Source organism: Sturnus vulgaris, chromosome 4 (genome assembly GCF_052056855.1).
Source record: "Sturnus vulgaris isolate bStuVul1 chromosome 4, bStuVul1.hap1, whole genome shotgun sequence".
Lineage (NCBI taxonomy): Eukaryota > Metazoa > Chordata > Aves > Passeriformes > Sturnidae > Sturnus > Sturnus vulgaris.
This window is the reverse complement of record NC_142246.1, coordinates 9058166-9076714: the sequence shown is the minus strand read 5'-3', so window position 1 is coordinate 9076714 and position 18549 is coordinate 9058166. Positions and strand designations below refer to the sequence as shown.

Here is an 18549-nt window from a genome sequence, read left to right as displayed (position 1 = left end):
TCCGTTAATCACATTTTTCTACTAGCTTATTAAACTGCACTCACCTGCTTCTATGATAAATCTAATGCAGTTAATTAAGGAGCAAGCATATGTCACATGAGCTGCAGAAGACAGCAAATTCCAGAGACTAGGCTGCTGTAGTGTCAGACAGCAACAGTCCAGACCAGCTTGAAGATCTACACTTAATGGAGTCTGGTCATGCACCAAATGCCATGATAGTGCCTGTACGAAAAGAGAAGGTTTCCATTAATAGCAAATTCTCACAACAGAACAAACTTCTAACCAACTTTTTTTTAACTCAACAAAATATAAAATTTTAGTAGCATATAGTAATGTATTTTTTCCTGAGAGAATGCTATTTATGTTAAGTACAAGAGAATTACGACATTGATATACTGTTACTTAAGTGTCCCAAAAATCAGTGCAGGACCTGTTCTCCCAAATGCCAGCATCATTCCATCAATCAATCGACCTCTCCTTGTATAAAGCTGTCCTTGTCCCACAACCAAAATCTGATTTACTAGCACAGGTCAAACACAAAAAAAGCTGAAGAAACTACTGCAGTTAAGACGAAAGAATTGCCCCAATTAAAAATTACTCAGTGGTGACCAGTTGAAGAGAGCTGTTCCCTCTCCCAACATTTCATCACATCGTTAATTATGGTGCAGTTTCTTACCTCTACTGACATCACTACGAATTTCAGGATATCATCCTCTTTGTCAGGAGGAACACGAAGACCAGCTGGTAGTTTTGAGAGTAACAACAAATACTGAGCCAGTGCACGACAAAGTGTCATCATAGACTGATACATCACCTCATCTCCTATAAAATAAGACTGGATGAAATCTAGCAGTTTGAATTTTTTTCCGTTCAATAAATGTTTTTCAGAACTATTTCATAAGCACTTTTATGCCAGGTATCTTGATTTTTTTTTTTTTAATAGTAAGTTCATGTATTCACAAGACATCTGTAAAGTATCTTTGCAGAGGAGAGAATAAACTTTAAAAGACCATTATTTCTATTACCAAAGATATCGCTTAGTTTTTTCCAGTAGGCTGATGGCTCAGTTGGCAATAGTGGCTGAAAAACCTGGTGGTTGGCTGGAAGGTTTTGTACAGCAGAAGACACATGATCCAGAGTTACCCTCCGAGCTGTTTCAAAGAGGCTGCTCTTCTGCTCCCTTGAGATCTCATTCATGCCAAGGCTTAAACAAGGTGCTAACAAGCTTAGGTTGAATTCCTGAAATCAAATAGGAAATAAAAATAAATTGCTTTTAAAGTGAAACTAAGTATCTGGTGGTATTATTCTAACATACTAATGTGGTGGTAAATTTGCAGTTTATTGATTAACTAACTTATTATTAGCACCTCTGCTCTGCTGAGGTGTAACAATATGGTTTAGCCCACATTGGCTCCAAATTTAAATTCCAACCAGTACCATACCGGAAAGAAAAATCAGTATGTTTTTTCCAAATTTTCAGGATAATATGTGAATAAAGCTTAAGGATGACATGCATACCAGGAATATTCAAGTAATAAGTTTTCAAACAAACAAGTGAAATATATTTTTAGCAACAGCTTCCTCACTATTATTTCTGCATACCAGCAGCAAATATCATGGTGAGAATTTGAACAAAAGACATTCTTAGCTACAAGTTGTCCTTTATGCCAGATTTACTATCTATGGCCTGTTACTGGCTTACTGTAAGCCATCCAGCACAGATATTGAAGAGGTTACAGCTGGCTTTGGAAGAGACTGTACAGCAAAACAAAATTATGTAACATGGTATAAAATTGGATTATTCTGATTGCAATACATAAATAAACCTTTGTTTCCACTCTGTCTACCCAACCTGTACTTCTAGTAAGCTACTATTAGCAACACTGCTAGACACATATATCCCATTGTTTCACATAAGTATCTACTATTTTAGTTTCCAAAATTAAGTGAATTAGTATTATCAGTATAGATCATCAGTATCAGTATTATACAAATTTGAAGTGTTTACATTTAAGAATGTAGACACTTCAGAATATAATCTATGAATACTACCAATAGGAACACTTGAACTAATTCCATCCTGTTCCTCTGACAAAGAAGTTACCTTGCTGGTCATGAAGGAGTTCAGGTCAGGCTGAGGAATTCTATTTACCAGCTCTGCTCCTTCCAGCAGTGCTGCGTCAGACTTGATGTAACACTGTGACCGCACTAGAGACACGTACCAGTCCTTTAATGATCAAAAAAGGACATTTATTACATACTTGTTTTCAGAAAACAATACAGTATATGGGGGGGCAGAGGGACAACTGCTCATTAGCACTGAATGTCTAAGACATCTCTAGGCTACATTACTATTAAAAAAACCCCCTCAAATTAAAAAGCAAAGCAAAACAAACAACTGGTGAATGGAAATGGAACATCTTAAATTGGATCAATGGATGTTCAGTGACAAGTTGATTATTTCCATAAAGTCTGGACGAGAAATGAGGAAAAATAAATCTTAATATATAGTGCAGGTACTTGCATTAGGATCCTAAAGCTGAGCAGACTATCTAGAAAAAAAGTATGGAATACTCAGTAGTCACACAAATGTAACAGTAATAGCAGAAAAACCAATACTATAACCAAGGAAGAAAACTCTTCAAACAAACAAACAAATAAAATTTAATATAAAATAATAAAAAAATTACATAAATAGACTACATTGTATATATATTTAAGTATTCAAAGACTCAAACAAATTTGTTGACATTAATTAATTAGAACACAACTAAACCTGTCAAGAGTTCAAGAAGCATCTGGACAATGCTATTAGTCATAGGATTTATTTTCAGGTAGCCCTGCAAGAAGCAGAAAGTTGGACTCATTGATCCTTATGAGTCCCTTCCAATGTAAAATATTCTATGATTCTGTGAAATATGCAGAAGTTGTGGGAGAAGCATACAAAAACTACTTTTGTTTAGAATTTGCAGCAACAGACAAAGGAGATTTTTGGGGTAATTTGAAGACAAAGCTATGGGTAAATGGTTTCTGGGCAGAGCATTTTCTCCTGCTGTCCAAGTAGGTCTCAATGTCTCCCTTAAGCAAATGACTGCTCAGACTCATCCAAACTATCAGCTAATCAAATAATTTTTGCCATCTCAGTTACATATGTTTCCTATTACTGTGTATCACTGTAGAACATGGAGGGATGAAAAGGAGAAATTATTTGTACCACAGAACAAAGTAGAAAAAAAGAAGACACAGAAGGCCTCAAGACTAGCTCTTAGCCTTCCACTTCACTTGGAAATAAACACATCCAAGTTTACAAAAGGCAGAAATAGTTCAGTATTCTTGACTGTTCTCTAAAAGTAATTTAAAGCTGAGAAGGAAAAACTGAACAAGCAATGTTTAATTTCCAAGAGACAGCCAACAACTTTCAGCAAATGAATAAAACTAATAACTGTAGTAAAACACATCAAGAAAACAAGATTATTTATCTGTCTCTACTGAACTGTATATAAATCTTTCCATTAAAGCTGAGCAAGAAGCCAAACTTGGTAAATTTTTCACAGCACTGTCAATATAACAAACATCTATGTTTGTGCAAATTATCCATCCTAAGTTCAACAGTTAGCCAACACACATGAAAGTAATCACTGATCTATATTTGAGATAGAATATGACAATCCTGAGAGTGTTAACTGCATAGTAAAAATAAGCTGCAGTTAAATATTTTGCAAGGAATAAAGCTTGTTTATAGCCAAGGCATTCTAGTGACTCTTTCTAAACATAATCTTACTTTGTCTAGAACTACATTCTCCAGAGCTGGTTGGTCTTCTCCATCTAGTGGGTGTGAGGTAACCAGAGGTGAAGGACTGGTTGTGTCTGGTGCTACCATAAGACGAAATCTATCCAAGAGCGAGTAGAGTCTTTGGTGTCTGAAAACAGAAGGACACATCAGCAGAGGGCTTAGTTTTATAAATAATTTAAAAATAGAAAGACATGCAGTGACTCAATCCTAATCCCAGAACAAAAATGCAATAGGGTCTTCATTTTTTTGTTAGATACATGCAGTCACATGATGCAAACTTTCTTCAGGTATCAGAGGGCAAAATTAATTAACTCAGCACCATTAATAAATAAAGATTTAAGTTTAATTTAGTGTTAAAAACTGTGATATACTTAAGCTTAAAATACAGCTTTCTTTTTCCAGCAAATATTTAATAAGTAAGAAGAATCGAAGTTAGTGTGCAGATTATTTAGACTGCAAAAAAATACATTTTAACAGATGATAATAAAAAATCCACTAAATGATACTTCTATAAAAAATGATCCCTCACTATACTAAAAAAACTCCAGTTTCTAGATTTATGTCAGTGTCAGAGACTTTTTTTTTCCTTTTTTGGTTAAGGTTTTTTGTTTGTTTGGGTTTTTTTTAATTTCCACTACTGCTATCAAGAACTTATACAAAGGTGGTTTTTTTTATTTTTTTTTTTAATTAAATAGAACATTACCTATGTAGGCACACTACTACTGATCTACTGCAGTCTCACATTTTAGGTTGTTTCCCCTATTTATTTCAGTGAACAAATATTAAGCTCAAACAGCAATGACAAGAGAAGTGAATAAGGATCTTTCCAACATCAAATAGATGTTTTTCAAAAGTCAGTAATTTGCTCCTTTTTATACCAGCAGTTTAAACAGCCAAGAGACTAAGCAGTTAAAACTTTTAACACAGTTGTCTGTGAGAAAAAAAAAACCAAAAAACAACAAACTAAAAAACCCCCTAACCCACTTAGATTGAATTGACAATATTTTGTAAGTTTGAGGAAAATAAAGTTGGCTTTAGTAAAATAGATCTTGTCAAGAAATTAATTTGCAGTTGCTATCTCTCAAAAGTTAAATACTGAGCGGGATGCAGGAAAGAGAATTTGAGGCAAGCCTATAGAGCTTGCTTCAGTTCTTAAGTAGTTCTTACTTCAATTCAACACAGCCAACACAACTGGCCCTTGGACCAGAACATGCCAGCATCTTATGAGAGGCTTTACTCCCAGTTTACCCCCAAAAAAACCCCACTACCTGATCTCCAGGAAAAAAGTCAAAATGTTGGAAAACAGAGTAAACATGATTTGTATTGGAACATTACTTAGTCTGACATTTTAATGGTATTATTGGTATTATTTACCTTGCTGCTAATCCACTGTTTTGAAGGTACTCCTGAATTCTATCCAGTTCTTCAACTGGTAACTGAGCAATGCTATTCTGTATGGAAGAGTAACAAGAATTTTACGAGACAGATATATGTAAAATCCCCCAAAATACAAAGTTACAGGTAGATAAAGTCAAAGTAAACATTCAAATATCTATATTCTAAATTGTCTTGGGTTGCAATACAGGATGATGTGACCAAAAGTATGTATTCTATCACCATCTGTTAAAACCAGGTAAGGCAGTGTTCTTTAATTTTTCCACAACCCATCCTTCCTCCAGAGAGATATCTTGTGTTAATGGGCCATTGAGTCTCACTGCATGACTGATAAAATTACATCATCCCATTGGGAGATGCTCCACCCAGGGGGAGGAGCCAAGCATTTCCTACCTAGATAAAATCTGAGAGTTGGAACATCAGAGAAGCCTCTTCCCACTGGATTCCAGAGGAAAACCAGACCTTTGTGCATCATCAATGGACATTCAGAGGAAAACTGCATCCCTCTACAGGAGCACTGCTCCAACTGAACCACATCTGTCACTCCAGGACTGCAGCCACCATTTAATGGGACTGCTACCAACAGCCTGACTGACAGGGTGTCAGGCTGTATTCTGCTTCTGGCAGTGTTTTGGTTGTGTCTTTCCTTTTGTATTACTGTACTTTTAATTTTTTTTCTAGTAAAGAACTGTTACTCCTATTCCCATACCTTTGCCTGAGAGACCCTTAATTTCAAAATTATAATAATTTGGATAGAGGGAGTTTACATTTTCCATTTCAAGAGAGGCTCCTGCCTTCCTTAGCATACACCTGGTCTTTCAAACCAAGACATAAATTAAAAAATGTGTTAAATGAAATCACTTAATCATATTCTGATGTACTTTAAATCATTGCTCTTGATAACACAGGTACTACCCAAAGTGCTTCCCAGGCACGGATTTGTCTGTACCTGCAGGGTTGCTGCCAGCAGCATTTCCACGCGGCGGCAGGCCAGGGTGTCCACCATGCGAGCCAGCACTCGGAAGGGAGTGCACAGCAGCTTGTCCACGTACAGGGTCAGCACAGCCCCAGACTGGCTCAGGTGGATGCCCTCCAAGCACTGCAAGGTCTTCTTCAGGGTTGTGGGCTAGATGTTAAAACAGCACAAAACAGAGAAACAGACAAAAGAATTACAATCTATTTGGAGTTCAAAGATCTTTAAGCTAAAGGGAAAGACACTCAAGAAAAATTATAGCAGACAACTACCTGATCAATATAACCATCTTTGTGTGAATGAGTTACTGGGTTATTTAATTAATATGAGCACTCAATTGTTTGATGTGTAACTGTAAAAGCTTACTCTTCAAAAAGTAAGCAAAATATAGGGAGTAAAACTTTTAGGGGAAAATAAAGCTACAGATTTAAGTGAAATTGCAAAAAACTTTGCAGTGAGAAGCTTTAACTCTTTCTGGAAGAAGGCAGGAACATGTGCATAGTGAAGACAAATGACAGTACAGAAACCCAGACAACCCTTGGGTATTTTCTGAGCATATGTTAAGAAACTGCAATAGCAACTCCGAATCAAATAATTTTTAAAAATTTCTTGTATTTTTTTTTAATATGAACACCAATTCAACACTAATATTCCAAAGGGAGAAACACAAAGACAAATTAGCTTGACTCATGAAACCAATCTTGGTTTAGAGCAGCCTGTTAATATCAGCTATTTTCATTTTACTGTCTTTCCTGATAACCACCATGCATTTCACACAGTGATACATCTTCCATTAAAACATATTCAGTTTAGTTCATTCTGTTGATTCTCAGCTACTGAAGCCAAGACTAGTATTATGTAACTTTAAAGCTGCCCTAGATTTGCACAGAGACAATGGAAAGAGATAGGAAACAGCACTGAAGCTACTCAGGGTGCATGTGGCACAATTATCTCTAGATTATTATCATATTAATCACAATTATCTCTAGAGAAAGTCCAGCAAATGACATTTCCCATGCATACAACCTTACATCCCTATAAAACATCATCCCCTCTTTTTAATTTGAAAACTAAAATAATCAACAGAAATAATACCCTGAATTTCTCAGTAATTTTCCCCATACCAAGTGGCTACAACTTTCAAAACGAATCAATGGGGAAGGCATCAGCTCACAAATCATTTTCATATTGCCAGGGCCTATGAAGATGGACTGGTTCCTACCCCTGCCTCTGTAGTTAGCTTGCTATTTATACTACTAAGGCACTGAAATCAAAGTTGAAGGTTACAGCTTTAATTTACCCATCAGATATTGATTATGTGGGATAATATCTATGAAGGAAGAAAAGCAGCTTAAACATCTCCACTCAAATTCATAGATTTGATGGACTGGAACACATCTAATACTGAAATTGCTAATGTAAGGTTTGCTGCTTGCATTTTTAAGTGACTTTAAAAATAAAATTAGAAGTTGATAAATGACCCAGAAATGTCAAACTTTGCATACTTATCAGTTAAACTTACGCTGACATGAAGTGACTTTATTCTTCACAAAAAGTCAAAAAGTTAAACTTACAGCTGCAAGATTCTCACACCGTGACTGAATGGCCTGGATGAAGAGACCACTGGCTGCTGAATTCCTGTGAACAGCACTGATAAAATCTTGTACTGGAGGCTCATGGGACAGATTAATCAAGTCTTGAACGTGATTCACAATAAGCCAGGTCAGGTGTTCTGAATCATGTAGGTTTTGACACTAAAGGGAGAAAAAAATATCTGATTGCAGTAACACCAATGTTAAGATTTTAATTACTAAACACAGCACAACATGCAGCTTCTCATATATAATTCTGATAACTATTTTGAAACAATGGCATAGAGTGTCTATGTTCTTAATATCACCATCATTATTTTTACATGATAAATTTTCCAAATGTTTTGCTCCAGTTGCAAATCAATGTATTTACCATGAACGTGCAACTCATTTTTCTAGAAACACTAAAAACCAGGCTAGAAACAAGTAAATTGAGAAGGTTGATTCAAAGATGCTGCTTTTAATGAATGGTGTTTGAAATAAACATGCACACAGAGCTGTCTTATAAAATGTAAAATTTAGGCTTCTTCAATATTTCTTATTACTCATGCCCTTTAACACAAAATGGAGAATTTCTGGAAAGCAAATCCAAAGAGATCTGTCAATAAATAATGTCAAAGCTCTAAAGGCTTGTGTATGTCAACAAGCAGTAGAATGCAATGCAAAAATATCAGTAGAGTTAACCAGGCAATGCTGAGAGCTTGCACAGTACCTCAGTAAAGAAGTTTTGGAGGATTTTACCTTGGACAACTGACTCTAGTGACTGTCCATTAGTACCTGTAGTGCTTCCTAAACATAGCTTTCTGTTGAGTTGAACCTCGAAGGAATGTAGTTTCCTTACCTCAAAATTGATCTGAGCTGCAAAGCCAAGTGCAATACCTCCTACTACTGAAGATTCACTTCAAAAGTTCCCAGTGAACTAAAACTCTAATACTGAGGCAGCAAAGGGACAAAGCCACACAAATTGTTCTCACTGGAGAACCAACATGGAAGTCTAAATGTTCATGTAAAACCTCTTTTCTTACAGTGTAGAAATGGAAATTTATTGTCTCCTGGACACTGTGCACTGCTACTGATGTTGGGAAGTCTGGAACTAGTTAGTGTGCTCTAAGCACCTCCCAAATAAGGAATGTGATACCCAGAAGGTAATTCTATTGCCTACCAGGTAAACTTTACAAGCCAAGAGAACTCTCTGTTCAGAACAGAAAGCAATGCCAAATGAGGTCATATCTAAGCTTACAGAAGCACTATCTGAAAATAAAATTACTAGTTTCACAGATCTTCATTTCTCACTTAACACACTTCACTTTTCAGTTAACACAGATCAGTAATAAATGACTGTCAGCATCACAAAATAACTCAAAACTGTAGTTAATAAAGCCATAATTCAAAACTCACAACATAGTCACAAAAGAGAATGAGTGCTCCTCTTCTCACTATCTCACGATTGCACATGCCACGCTTAGATTCCAGGTCGGATTCATCACTGTCTCCAGATATATGAGGGCTAAGCAATTTAGTAGTAGAAAGGCTGTGTCGCCTGCAAAAAGTACATTATATGCTGTTATGGCTACTGAAACATGAACATGCAAAGTGCTTGGAGTATCCTACCCATGTCCTCACATGACTTGTCTTTACCTGTAAACTTCATTCAAACATTACACTTCCTTGAAACAGACACTTTGCTTTCCATCAGATCTTTATTTTTCAGCAATTGCACTATTGTTTATTACTTCTTCAGACAGTCTAAAGAACTATATGAGTTATTTAAAAGAAAAACATGGACTGTTGCATCTCTGTAGGATAATAGAACCTATTACTGTATTTTCTTCTCAAATCAAAACAAACTAAACTAAGTGCCCAAATGCTCTTGAGCACTTAGTCTGGTGTCAGATTAGAAGTGATGCCCAACCCAGAAAAGAGGCAATACTGGTAAATTTAAAAAAAAAAAGACTACTATTTAAGTTTGTAGAATCATCAAAGTTGCCTGTAAGATCATCAAATCCAACCCTTAACTTAGCATCACATCATGGCTCACCCCTAAGCCATATGCTGAAGTGCCACATCCACACATCTTTTCAACACTTCTAAGGATGGTGATTCCACCCTTCCCTAGACAGCCTTTTCCAATGCCCAAGTAGCTGCCCTGCTTTGCTCATAATCCTGGTAATTCCATATTTCCACAAATTAGAATAATATATTTTCGATACATAAGGTTGAACTGAAGCAAGAATCTCACATTTGTGAAAGTACTGATGCGCTTCAGCTGTAGAGCAAGAAGAGATTGCCCAACACTCACTGCACAAGCACTAAAAACATCTCTCAAGTCATTTGTTCACCTCCCTTTACAGAGCAATACCCACCCTCACAGGAGGTCCCTTCCTTATCCACTGAGTACAAATCATTCCAGTGCCTGATAGGTGGGATAAACTAACTTCAGACCAAGAGAATACTAATTTTAGAACCAATCTCCAAATTTCAGACAACTAGGGTTAAGTGAGGTTATTACAGTGCTCAATGCTAATGAACCATCATGGTGCTAATACCATGTTTTGACAACATTTAGCAAGAGACCCACTGAGAACAGATAATCCTGTAGCTACAGTTACTGTTATATGATCAGATTGTATTGTCACAAACACAACAGTGTCCATCATTTCCCCTGGCTGGTTATTTCCTAGAAAGTGAAATATGAGGTCTCCACATAAACGTGAAATGCTGATTATTTTGCTACTGTTATTTCCATAGTTTTAATAAAAAGTAGTACACAGATGAAGTTTTCTTGCCTGAGAAGTGGGGAGATTACCTGGCAGCTCTTCTGAGGAGCAACTTGATTTCAGGACACATTTCCTTGGTTTGGAAGTCCAATATCAGAACAGACAATATGTGCACATAAAGTAAACACAGAATTACATTTCATAATCCAAGCAGCACCATTCAGTGGGCTGACAGGCTTGACAGAAAGCAGCTGGATTGTTTTAATATGATTTTAGAAAATATAACTATATGAAACACACTGCTGGGGAACAAAACCAAAACTTACTTTGGGGTTTGATGGACTTCTGACCACCAGTTGTAGTTGGTATAATTGACAAGAAGCAAGATGTGACACCAGAGGAGAACTAAAGAAGGATGAGTGGGAATCATGGACTGAACAAGGTCACTCAGACTTTCAAGTGTATAGAAACTACCATCAGATCCATCTCCTGTAAAAAGTCTGGTGGCTGCAGCTGTGATTCTTCTAAACATCCCTGAAAGCAATAAAACCATGTTAGAGTAACAAAGCTCTAGTCTGAATTCTAAAGTTTTAAAATTATTCAGAGTAGAATTCCTGCAAGAAAGGTAAACTACCAGCAGTTGTACAAATTTAAGGCAAGTGATGAAGTTTGTCCAAGGGCAGTGTGTAAACCAGAAATTACCAGCTCTCAGACTCAATAAATAATGTTTAGATAGGTTTAATGACAATTCTCATTAATCTGATACATGAAAACCTTCATTAAACTTAAAACTGTCACCTGTGGACCAGTGTTAGTTTTTCCGTTTATAAATTAAAACACATATGTTCTACTTAAGAACCTGAGGTAACTACTTTCCAAACACAGTTAGTTGAAACTAAATTTATTCTCTTTCATCTGATTTCTAAAGTGCAAAAATTAGGTATTTCTGCCACTGCTCTGAAAACTGAACACTCAGCAAAAAAGCAGAGTTTTGCTTTCTGATTTGCCAGTTCTATGTTTGTATGCCAAAACAAAGGTTGGGAAAGAAGTGAATTAGAAACTGGTGAGAAAATAAGGAACGTCATCTAAAGGTATAGGCCTTTTTGAGTTTCTATGAGAAGATAAGGTCGGGGGAAAAAAGTTTTTTCAGAGTCAGTTAGAAACCAAGAGCTAATCAGAATAATGAAGGAAATCTGCAGTGTTACTTGCTTTCCTTGCCAGACTTACAGAAGAATGGAGCTGTAAATTCCACAGCCATGTGGACCAATTTAAGCTGCCCCCAGGACTGACAAATACACAATGTAAATAGCAAAGAATGGGAAAAATAGCTGAGTCTCAAATCTCTGGTTCCACTTATTAGCAAAGCAGTGCAAGCCCTATTCCAGCTTCCTGCATTTGCAGAAACAACACCATCTAGTGACTTCCTACAGTCATAAAAGCCATTGCATGCTCATCTTTTTACTTTGTCCATGCCTTTTATTTCTAACTTCAAAGGAACACATTGAGAATGTTCACTTATAATCTAGTAGCTTCCTACAGTTGGAAACACAGGAGTCAGCAAAGCTCATATTTTGAAAAAACTGCAATGAAAAGACAAAACATCCAAGTAGAACAGTGGTTAGAAATGACAGAATACACCCTATGTTTCCAGACACAAATTGCTGTAAGCTACACCCATAGTTAGGAGAACATAACTTAAAGAGAAAATAATTATGGAGGTTAGAGCTGAACAAAAGAAAAGTACTACAAATTCAGGCAGTTAGTTAATCATCAACCTAAATAAATACATTATGACATGAAAATATAGCCCAGGGTCTGAAGAACTTTTACTCTGTTACACCATACAGGTAACTAGTGGTAATAATATACCTGAAGTTATTGGTAGTTTTATATTAAATTAATTTCTAGAGATCATCTAATCCACATATTTCAATCCTCTGCATGAATATTTTAATATTTGAATTTAATTTTGCATGAAAATTTCTACATAATTCCTGGCAAGACTCCCAGTGCAGCCTGGAAGCCAGTCACAGCAGCAGAACTAGTTGAACTTTCCTTTCAATTATCCCCAGCTCCCACTGTGGAAGAACCCACTGCCCCAATTTCAATCATCAGCTTCATTTTCTGATTTCATTGCTCCTGGCTTGACACCATTTAACCACTTTATGCCAAAACACCTGGTGTAAACTATTCGACTCCAATATTTCTCCTAAACATAAATTAATATATAATTAAAATAGATACTATTATTAAAAAAAAACATATTAAAAGTATTACTGTACAAGACACATGGGAACAGAACTGTCACTCTGTATGTCCAGAGTTCTAGGCCCTAAAGCATACCTAAAACAAAGATTATTTTTGTGCTTCTCACACACATTCCTGGAGTCTTTGCACCAAGAACCCCAGTTTGGAGGACTCCCAGTTTACAGACCAAGGTAACAGAACACAGAGTTCCTTGTCCCATGTCTGCAAGGAAGCCTATGAAGAACCAGGGACTTGTGCCAAGACCTTTTAAATTGCAAACAACTAAGAGTAAACCAAGGTTGCATTCCAGCTTCAAGCTGAAAATCAGAAGGCAAAAAGGGCAGTCATAGCAAAGAAATAACAAAAGAAAGGCAAGGTAAAAATAAGACTAAGGAATCAAGCTATGGACTAAGGAATTACCAAAGGGGTAGATATTGGCTATCCAGCAGAAGAAAACCTAAGGAAAAATTTCCGAACCTGAATAAAGGAACTTGAGAACACCTAGCTGGAAAAGTGCTACCTTTCCTGGTTTTCTGGGGTGGTTTCCTGCTTTTGGTTGGTTAGTTTTTTGTTTGGTTTCTTGGACGTTTTTTGCTTGTTTGTTTTATATTTTTATTAATTATGGCAAAACCCAGGAACCTTCCTAGTCTGAGCTAGTGGTCTGTGATTCAGTATTTTAAGCTAGACATAACAACCAATCTCCAAACTGAGAAACAACATGAGAAATACAGCCACAAATTGGGAATGCTTTGCAATTTTTGGACTGAAAAAACTTAGACATTTAAAAGGAGAGATGAAGAGCCACTACTTACATTTTGTTCCACAAAAACAGAAGAAATGTGCAAAATATGCCCTGCATGCGTAGTACCAAGTTTGGTAAGTTCTCTACATGGAGTAAGATATAACATCTTCAGCACTTACATATTCCTTCTCAGTAGTTCAAAGCATTGATGAGTTGTCTTGGAACTTAAAAACCACCATACCACTGCATGCTATGACATGGGCAACATTTCAAGTATTACCTGATTTGAAGATATGTATTAAGCACATAAGCAGTGTGCCCAGCTCCTGGCAGTAGAAAGTATGCTGCTGCTCATTCATGTCCACTTTTAATTGCTTGGTAACAATATCTTCCAGTAGAATGCCAACCAGTTGTAGTAAAAACCTTGAAAGAAACATAATCAATATAATCAATATAATCAAATATAATCAATAGGAACACTATCAATCTTTTTCTGAAAGATGAGGTTAGCCTATGAAATTTCAGTTTGAAAAATAGTTTATTGTCCATTCATCCTAAATAACATACTAAATGCTACAGAACAGGTTACCCTAAAACAAATAGGATGTTATATGATCACAAGCACTTCAATAATTACATATTAAATCTATATTATCTCTCATCAGCTACAGTCACAGTAGCATTCATATGCTGGCCCAACTCACTCACAAAGCAAATATTCAGAATGCTGTGGTGTCTTTACAGTGATTTGCTAAAAGCAATTGAGCTAAATCAAACTAAAAACAATCTGTGACAGTTACCACAGCTCAGCTGAGCGGGGGTAAATTCAGCAAGTGACAGTAATTCACCTGATCTATCCACACTCTACTACACAGGTTCTTTATCAAACCTCCAGCTGGGACAATATGTGGTGTCAGAAGAAGCATCAAAAGAGGGCATTTGAGGAAAGCTATCCTTGCTCCTGGCCATAACCATTACTCCATTAGTTACATCACTGGTGTTGGACATAAGGTCAGAATATGGGTGTCCAGAAGACCCTCTTCCCTCCACCCACCACCCTCAGAGTCAGCTGAATGACGTGAAACACCATTTTATTCCTACCTGAAGTTCCCTATTTAAGTAAAATGTTATTATTTTCTTAAACAAACAGCTATTTCAAATGCCTCCCACCACATTAAAACATAATGCTTTAATGACAAACATTATGTCAACATAATACTGCTGCCATCTCTCCACACTTCTTTTGCCTGAAGTTTGACACTGTCCAAGGACATCAACATGGGAAGCCAACTAGACAAAGCTGAGTCTTAAAAAAAAAGAAAAAAAAGAGCAGGACTAACTCAATAGATTTGAATCCCACTGCTGCCAAGTTTCTAATACAGAACCTGGGCTTCCACTTGAAAAGGGATGTTTCATCATTCAGTCCCCACACAGAAAGGAAGGAAAGCAGTGAAGCTTCTGGACCTGATTTTATTAAGTCCAGGATTCACCCATTTTAACGACTCTTTAGGTCCATCACTTGGTTTGAGAAGAGGTACCAGAACAATTTAAAGTCCTGCTAAAATCTGCTCAACCACTCCATCTCTGTCCATCTCAATATTCCTTCCTCCACACACACTTGTCCCATATCAACTTATTAACAGACTTGATTCCATTCAGACAAAAGTTTTACACGTCTTAAATATTGCCCAACAGATTTGTGATTTCTCAGAACTCTTTACCTTTCCCCAAGTTATTCAAAAGACAGTATACCTGGAAAATGTCTCTTCAGGTGGGTATTTCACCTGTTTGACCTCAGTGTGATCCTCTGGTGTGGACACATTGTTTTCTCCACATCTCAGTCTGTTGATTGCTTGACATGAAATCAAATATGGCGAGAAGGAAAGCTCTTGTATACGGGATAGAACGATATCTTCTGTTGACTGTGAAATCAAAACTCTAAGGATAGCTAAAATTCCAGAAATCCACAGCTGGACAGTGCTCACTGATGCCTAACACAAACACAGAAATACAGAAGATTGAATACTTTTGAAGTTAAATGACTGAACACAGAAAGGCATTCAAAAATTAGCATTTTCATTACCTTGTAAAAAATCAGACCCTTTTGAGAATGGAGCAAACCAGAAATAAATTTTAAGTTCACATCTTACAAAATGCTATTCCCGTGGTAACTGTCAAGCTCATATTCACTGGTAAACAACTTCTCAGCTACAAAAGCAGTACTAATACTTGTATAAGAAAAATAATTTACCTAATTAAATAATAAAATAATTAAATAATTTACCTATTAAATTGGATTCTATTTTATTGTAACAGTACCTTCCTTTACATTCCTGATCCTCAATACACAAAATGAAAGAAAGTAAGTCATAAGCAGAATACTCCTGTATCAAGTGCTCCCAGTTGGTAAATCACATTAGTTCTAGCCAATTTGTTCCCAAATTCTGCTCCTGGTAACTTAACATCACTTAGCAAATTATTAAAGAGAAACATATTCTCTTTTGTTTTGCATGAAAGATACCAGATTCTCTCTTCTTTGAAAACAGTAGCTTACCATTGTTTTAGGAGTAACAAACATGCTCCTTAAAAGCATATCCACAGGGCGAAGGGATGAAGGAGCCAAAATTTCAAACAAAGTGTTCAATACTCCCAAAGCATCATGAGAGTCTATATGCATCTGTAAAAGAATAATACAAAACTAATTTCTAACTGTCCGCTAAAGGTAATTTCAACACAAAATAAACACTCCATGTTTTAAACATTTCTATAACAACCCGAGTGTAATAAAGCTGTTCTTTACAGTACAAAATTCAGAGCAACCAAAAGTTATGAAAGATAAATTTAAGTTTCATTGTAGGCCTTCCTAGGCACGAGTTTTGAGAACATGGACAAAAATCTGTCATATAAAATCCAATGTGCATACCACATATATTTCATTTGGAGAAACAGGCCTTATTCAGAGAATGAGACCAGAAGACTTGACTTGTGATAAAATTTAGAGACTTTTCTCCTCCCTGCACATCCTACCAGGTTTATTTATAGACTGCAATGCTGGTCACGATTAAACTTAAGCAAGTAACTAGGAGAAAAGAAAACTAATCATCAGAAAAGTGAACAGCTACAGTGGTATTAATGCAACAGAGGTAGGACAGCTTATTCAAGCAGTTTTTTAGATAAATTATGAAGCAATCAACTGCAAAAAGCAAAGGACTGGACTACAAATCTAGGTGACCCTGTCCTGATTAAATAATTTGGAAAATAATAATGTGCAGTCACACAAAACAACAGCAACTTCACTTCATCAGCATTTTAGCTCTGCTCTAAAACTGCTGTCTGATCCTGCCCACTCTTCCCAACCACGGTATCTTCTCCCAGGACTGGGGAACTGCCATCATGGAGCAAAGAATATCTGGGGCTAGAGCACCTCTGCTGTGAAGACAAGCTGGGAGAACTGGGGTTGTTCAGCCTGGAGAAGACTCTTAACAGCAGCTTCCAATACCTAAAGGGGCTACAAGAGAACTGGAGAGGGACTTTTTGCACAGGCAGGTAGTGACAGGACAAGGGGAAATGGCTTTACATTGAAAGAGGGTGGATTTATATTAGGGAGAAATTCTTTACTGTGAGGGTGGTGGGGCACTGGAATAGGCTGTCCAGAGAATGTACAGCTGTCCCATCCCTGGAAGTGTTCAATGCCAGGTTGGATAGGACTTGGAGTAATCTGGTCTGCAATTAGACCCACTGTAGCCATGAAAAAATAATTCTGACATTCCATGAGCATGGGACAATCTTCACACCATTGTAGGTGTTCTCATATAATCATTTATCTAAGAGAAATAGAATGACCTTCCTCTGGAGACAGTCTTGATCATACTGCATATACTTCATGCATTTAAATATTAGCTTCATCACTTCAAAGACTTAAGTTTACTTTGCAGCAATTGCTTTTTTCCAGATATGGCAATGACAGTTTCAAGAAAACTTGTCTTCATATAAAAAAAAAAGGAAAAAATCAAATACTCAAAGCCACTACTGATACATACATTACAGCAATTATTTAAGATGTTTATAGAATTAAAACAATTATATAACCACCTGTTGTTTTGCAAGCATTGGGAGAATGATGTCAGCTATTTGCCGGGACAACCTCTTCCATTTGTCTTCATTTTCTTTATGACACTGTTGCAATACCAAGATGAACATTTCTAGCACCTGAGGAAAAGTAAAAAAAAAAAGTTAAGTAAACACCCATAGTAACAAAAAACCATACGAATAATATCATAGTAGGAAAGAACATTTCAACCATCTACCAAAAAGACAAAAAAATCCCACATGAGAAATCACAGAACATTGTTAAAACCCCATTTTCAGGTTAAAGCTTTTTCTTATGAATTTTTTAGTGGTGGTTTTTAAAGAATTTTCCAGTTTCTTTTATAAACAAGAAGAAAAATGTTCGCTTTGTACTTTTTAAATGGTATTTGTCAAAAGACTACTTAATAAATCTAAATACTGCACCACTTATTCAACAAAAAGGGGAGGAAGAAAGAGAGCCACTTTCCATATGTATACTCTGTTTTGACTCTAGCTCCAATGAAGATTAAATTTGGTCAAGGAAACAAAACAGACATCTTTGAGGCTCATTCACCTGAGATATGTCACTTCAATACAAACATCTTAAGAGACAGTGTAATGGAGCACTCCAAGCAAGGAGCACTTTGGTGGCTGGATGTGTTATAGGTCTGAGGGTTATAGAGACCACACTTTGAAGGCCAGGCACACAAGAGACACAGCAAGCAAGAACGTTAATATATGGACTGGGAAGGGCAACAGAAGAGTCTGTTTCAGGAAACAAGTTAGAGCACTTGTAAAGGAAATTCAGGTAGTTTAAATTAGGGAGAGGGAGATTGCCAGGTGACTTTCTTCCCAGAAGATTTTCTCAGGAGAGAGGAGACAGGAGCGATTCCAGGCTAAAAGAGTTAACTCTGGAGCTCCATGGGTGGCAGCTCCAGTTGTAACAGAAAAAAGTTGAAGGCTGCAGCTCTTGGAACCTCTCAAATGTCCAGGGAAACCACTGCAGACTATCCCAGAACAAC

At 36.7% G+C, this 18549-nt stretch overlaps 1 protein-coding gene across 2 annotated transcripts in view; it reads right to left on the bottom strand.

The window, feature by feature from the left end:
- The window catches only part of HTT (huntingtin), an 80541-nt gene that overhangs the window by 18990 nt on the left and 43002 nt on the right, over positions 1-18549 (bottom strand). For both annotated transcript variants that reach the window (XM_014895278.2, XM_014895279.2), the window contains 14 exons: positions 17552-17668; positions 16014-16136; positions 15212-15450; positions 13740-13882; positions 10797-11004; positions 9152-9293; positions 7736-7915; positions 6138-6314; positions 5168-5244; positions 3782-3920; positions 2105-2227; positions 1026-1239; positions 677-822; positions 45-222 (listed from right to left, as the gene is read on the bottom strand). In XM_014895278.2, coding sequence (XP_014750764.2) covers positions 45-222; positions 677-822; positions 1026-1239; positions 2105-2227; positions 3782-3920; positions 5168-5244; positions 6138-6314; positions 7736-7915; positions 9152-9293; positions 10797-11004; positions 13740-13882; positions 15212-15450; positions 16014-16136; positions 17552-17668 — 2206 coding nt within the window. The remainder of the gene's footprint in view (positions 1-44; positions 223-676; positions 823-1025; positions 1240-2104; positions 2228-3781; positions 3921-5167; positions 5245-6137; positions 6315-7735; positions 7916-9151; positions 9294-10796; positions 11005-13739; positions 13883-15211; positions 15451-16013; positions 16137-17551; positions 17669-18549) is intronic.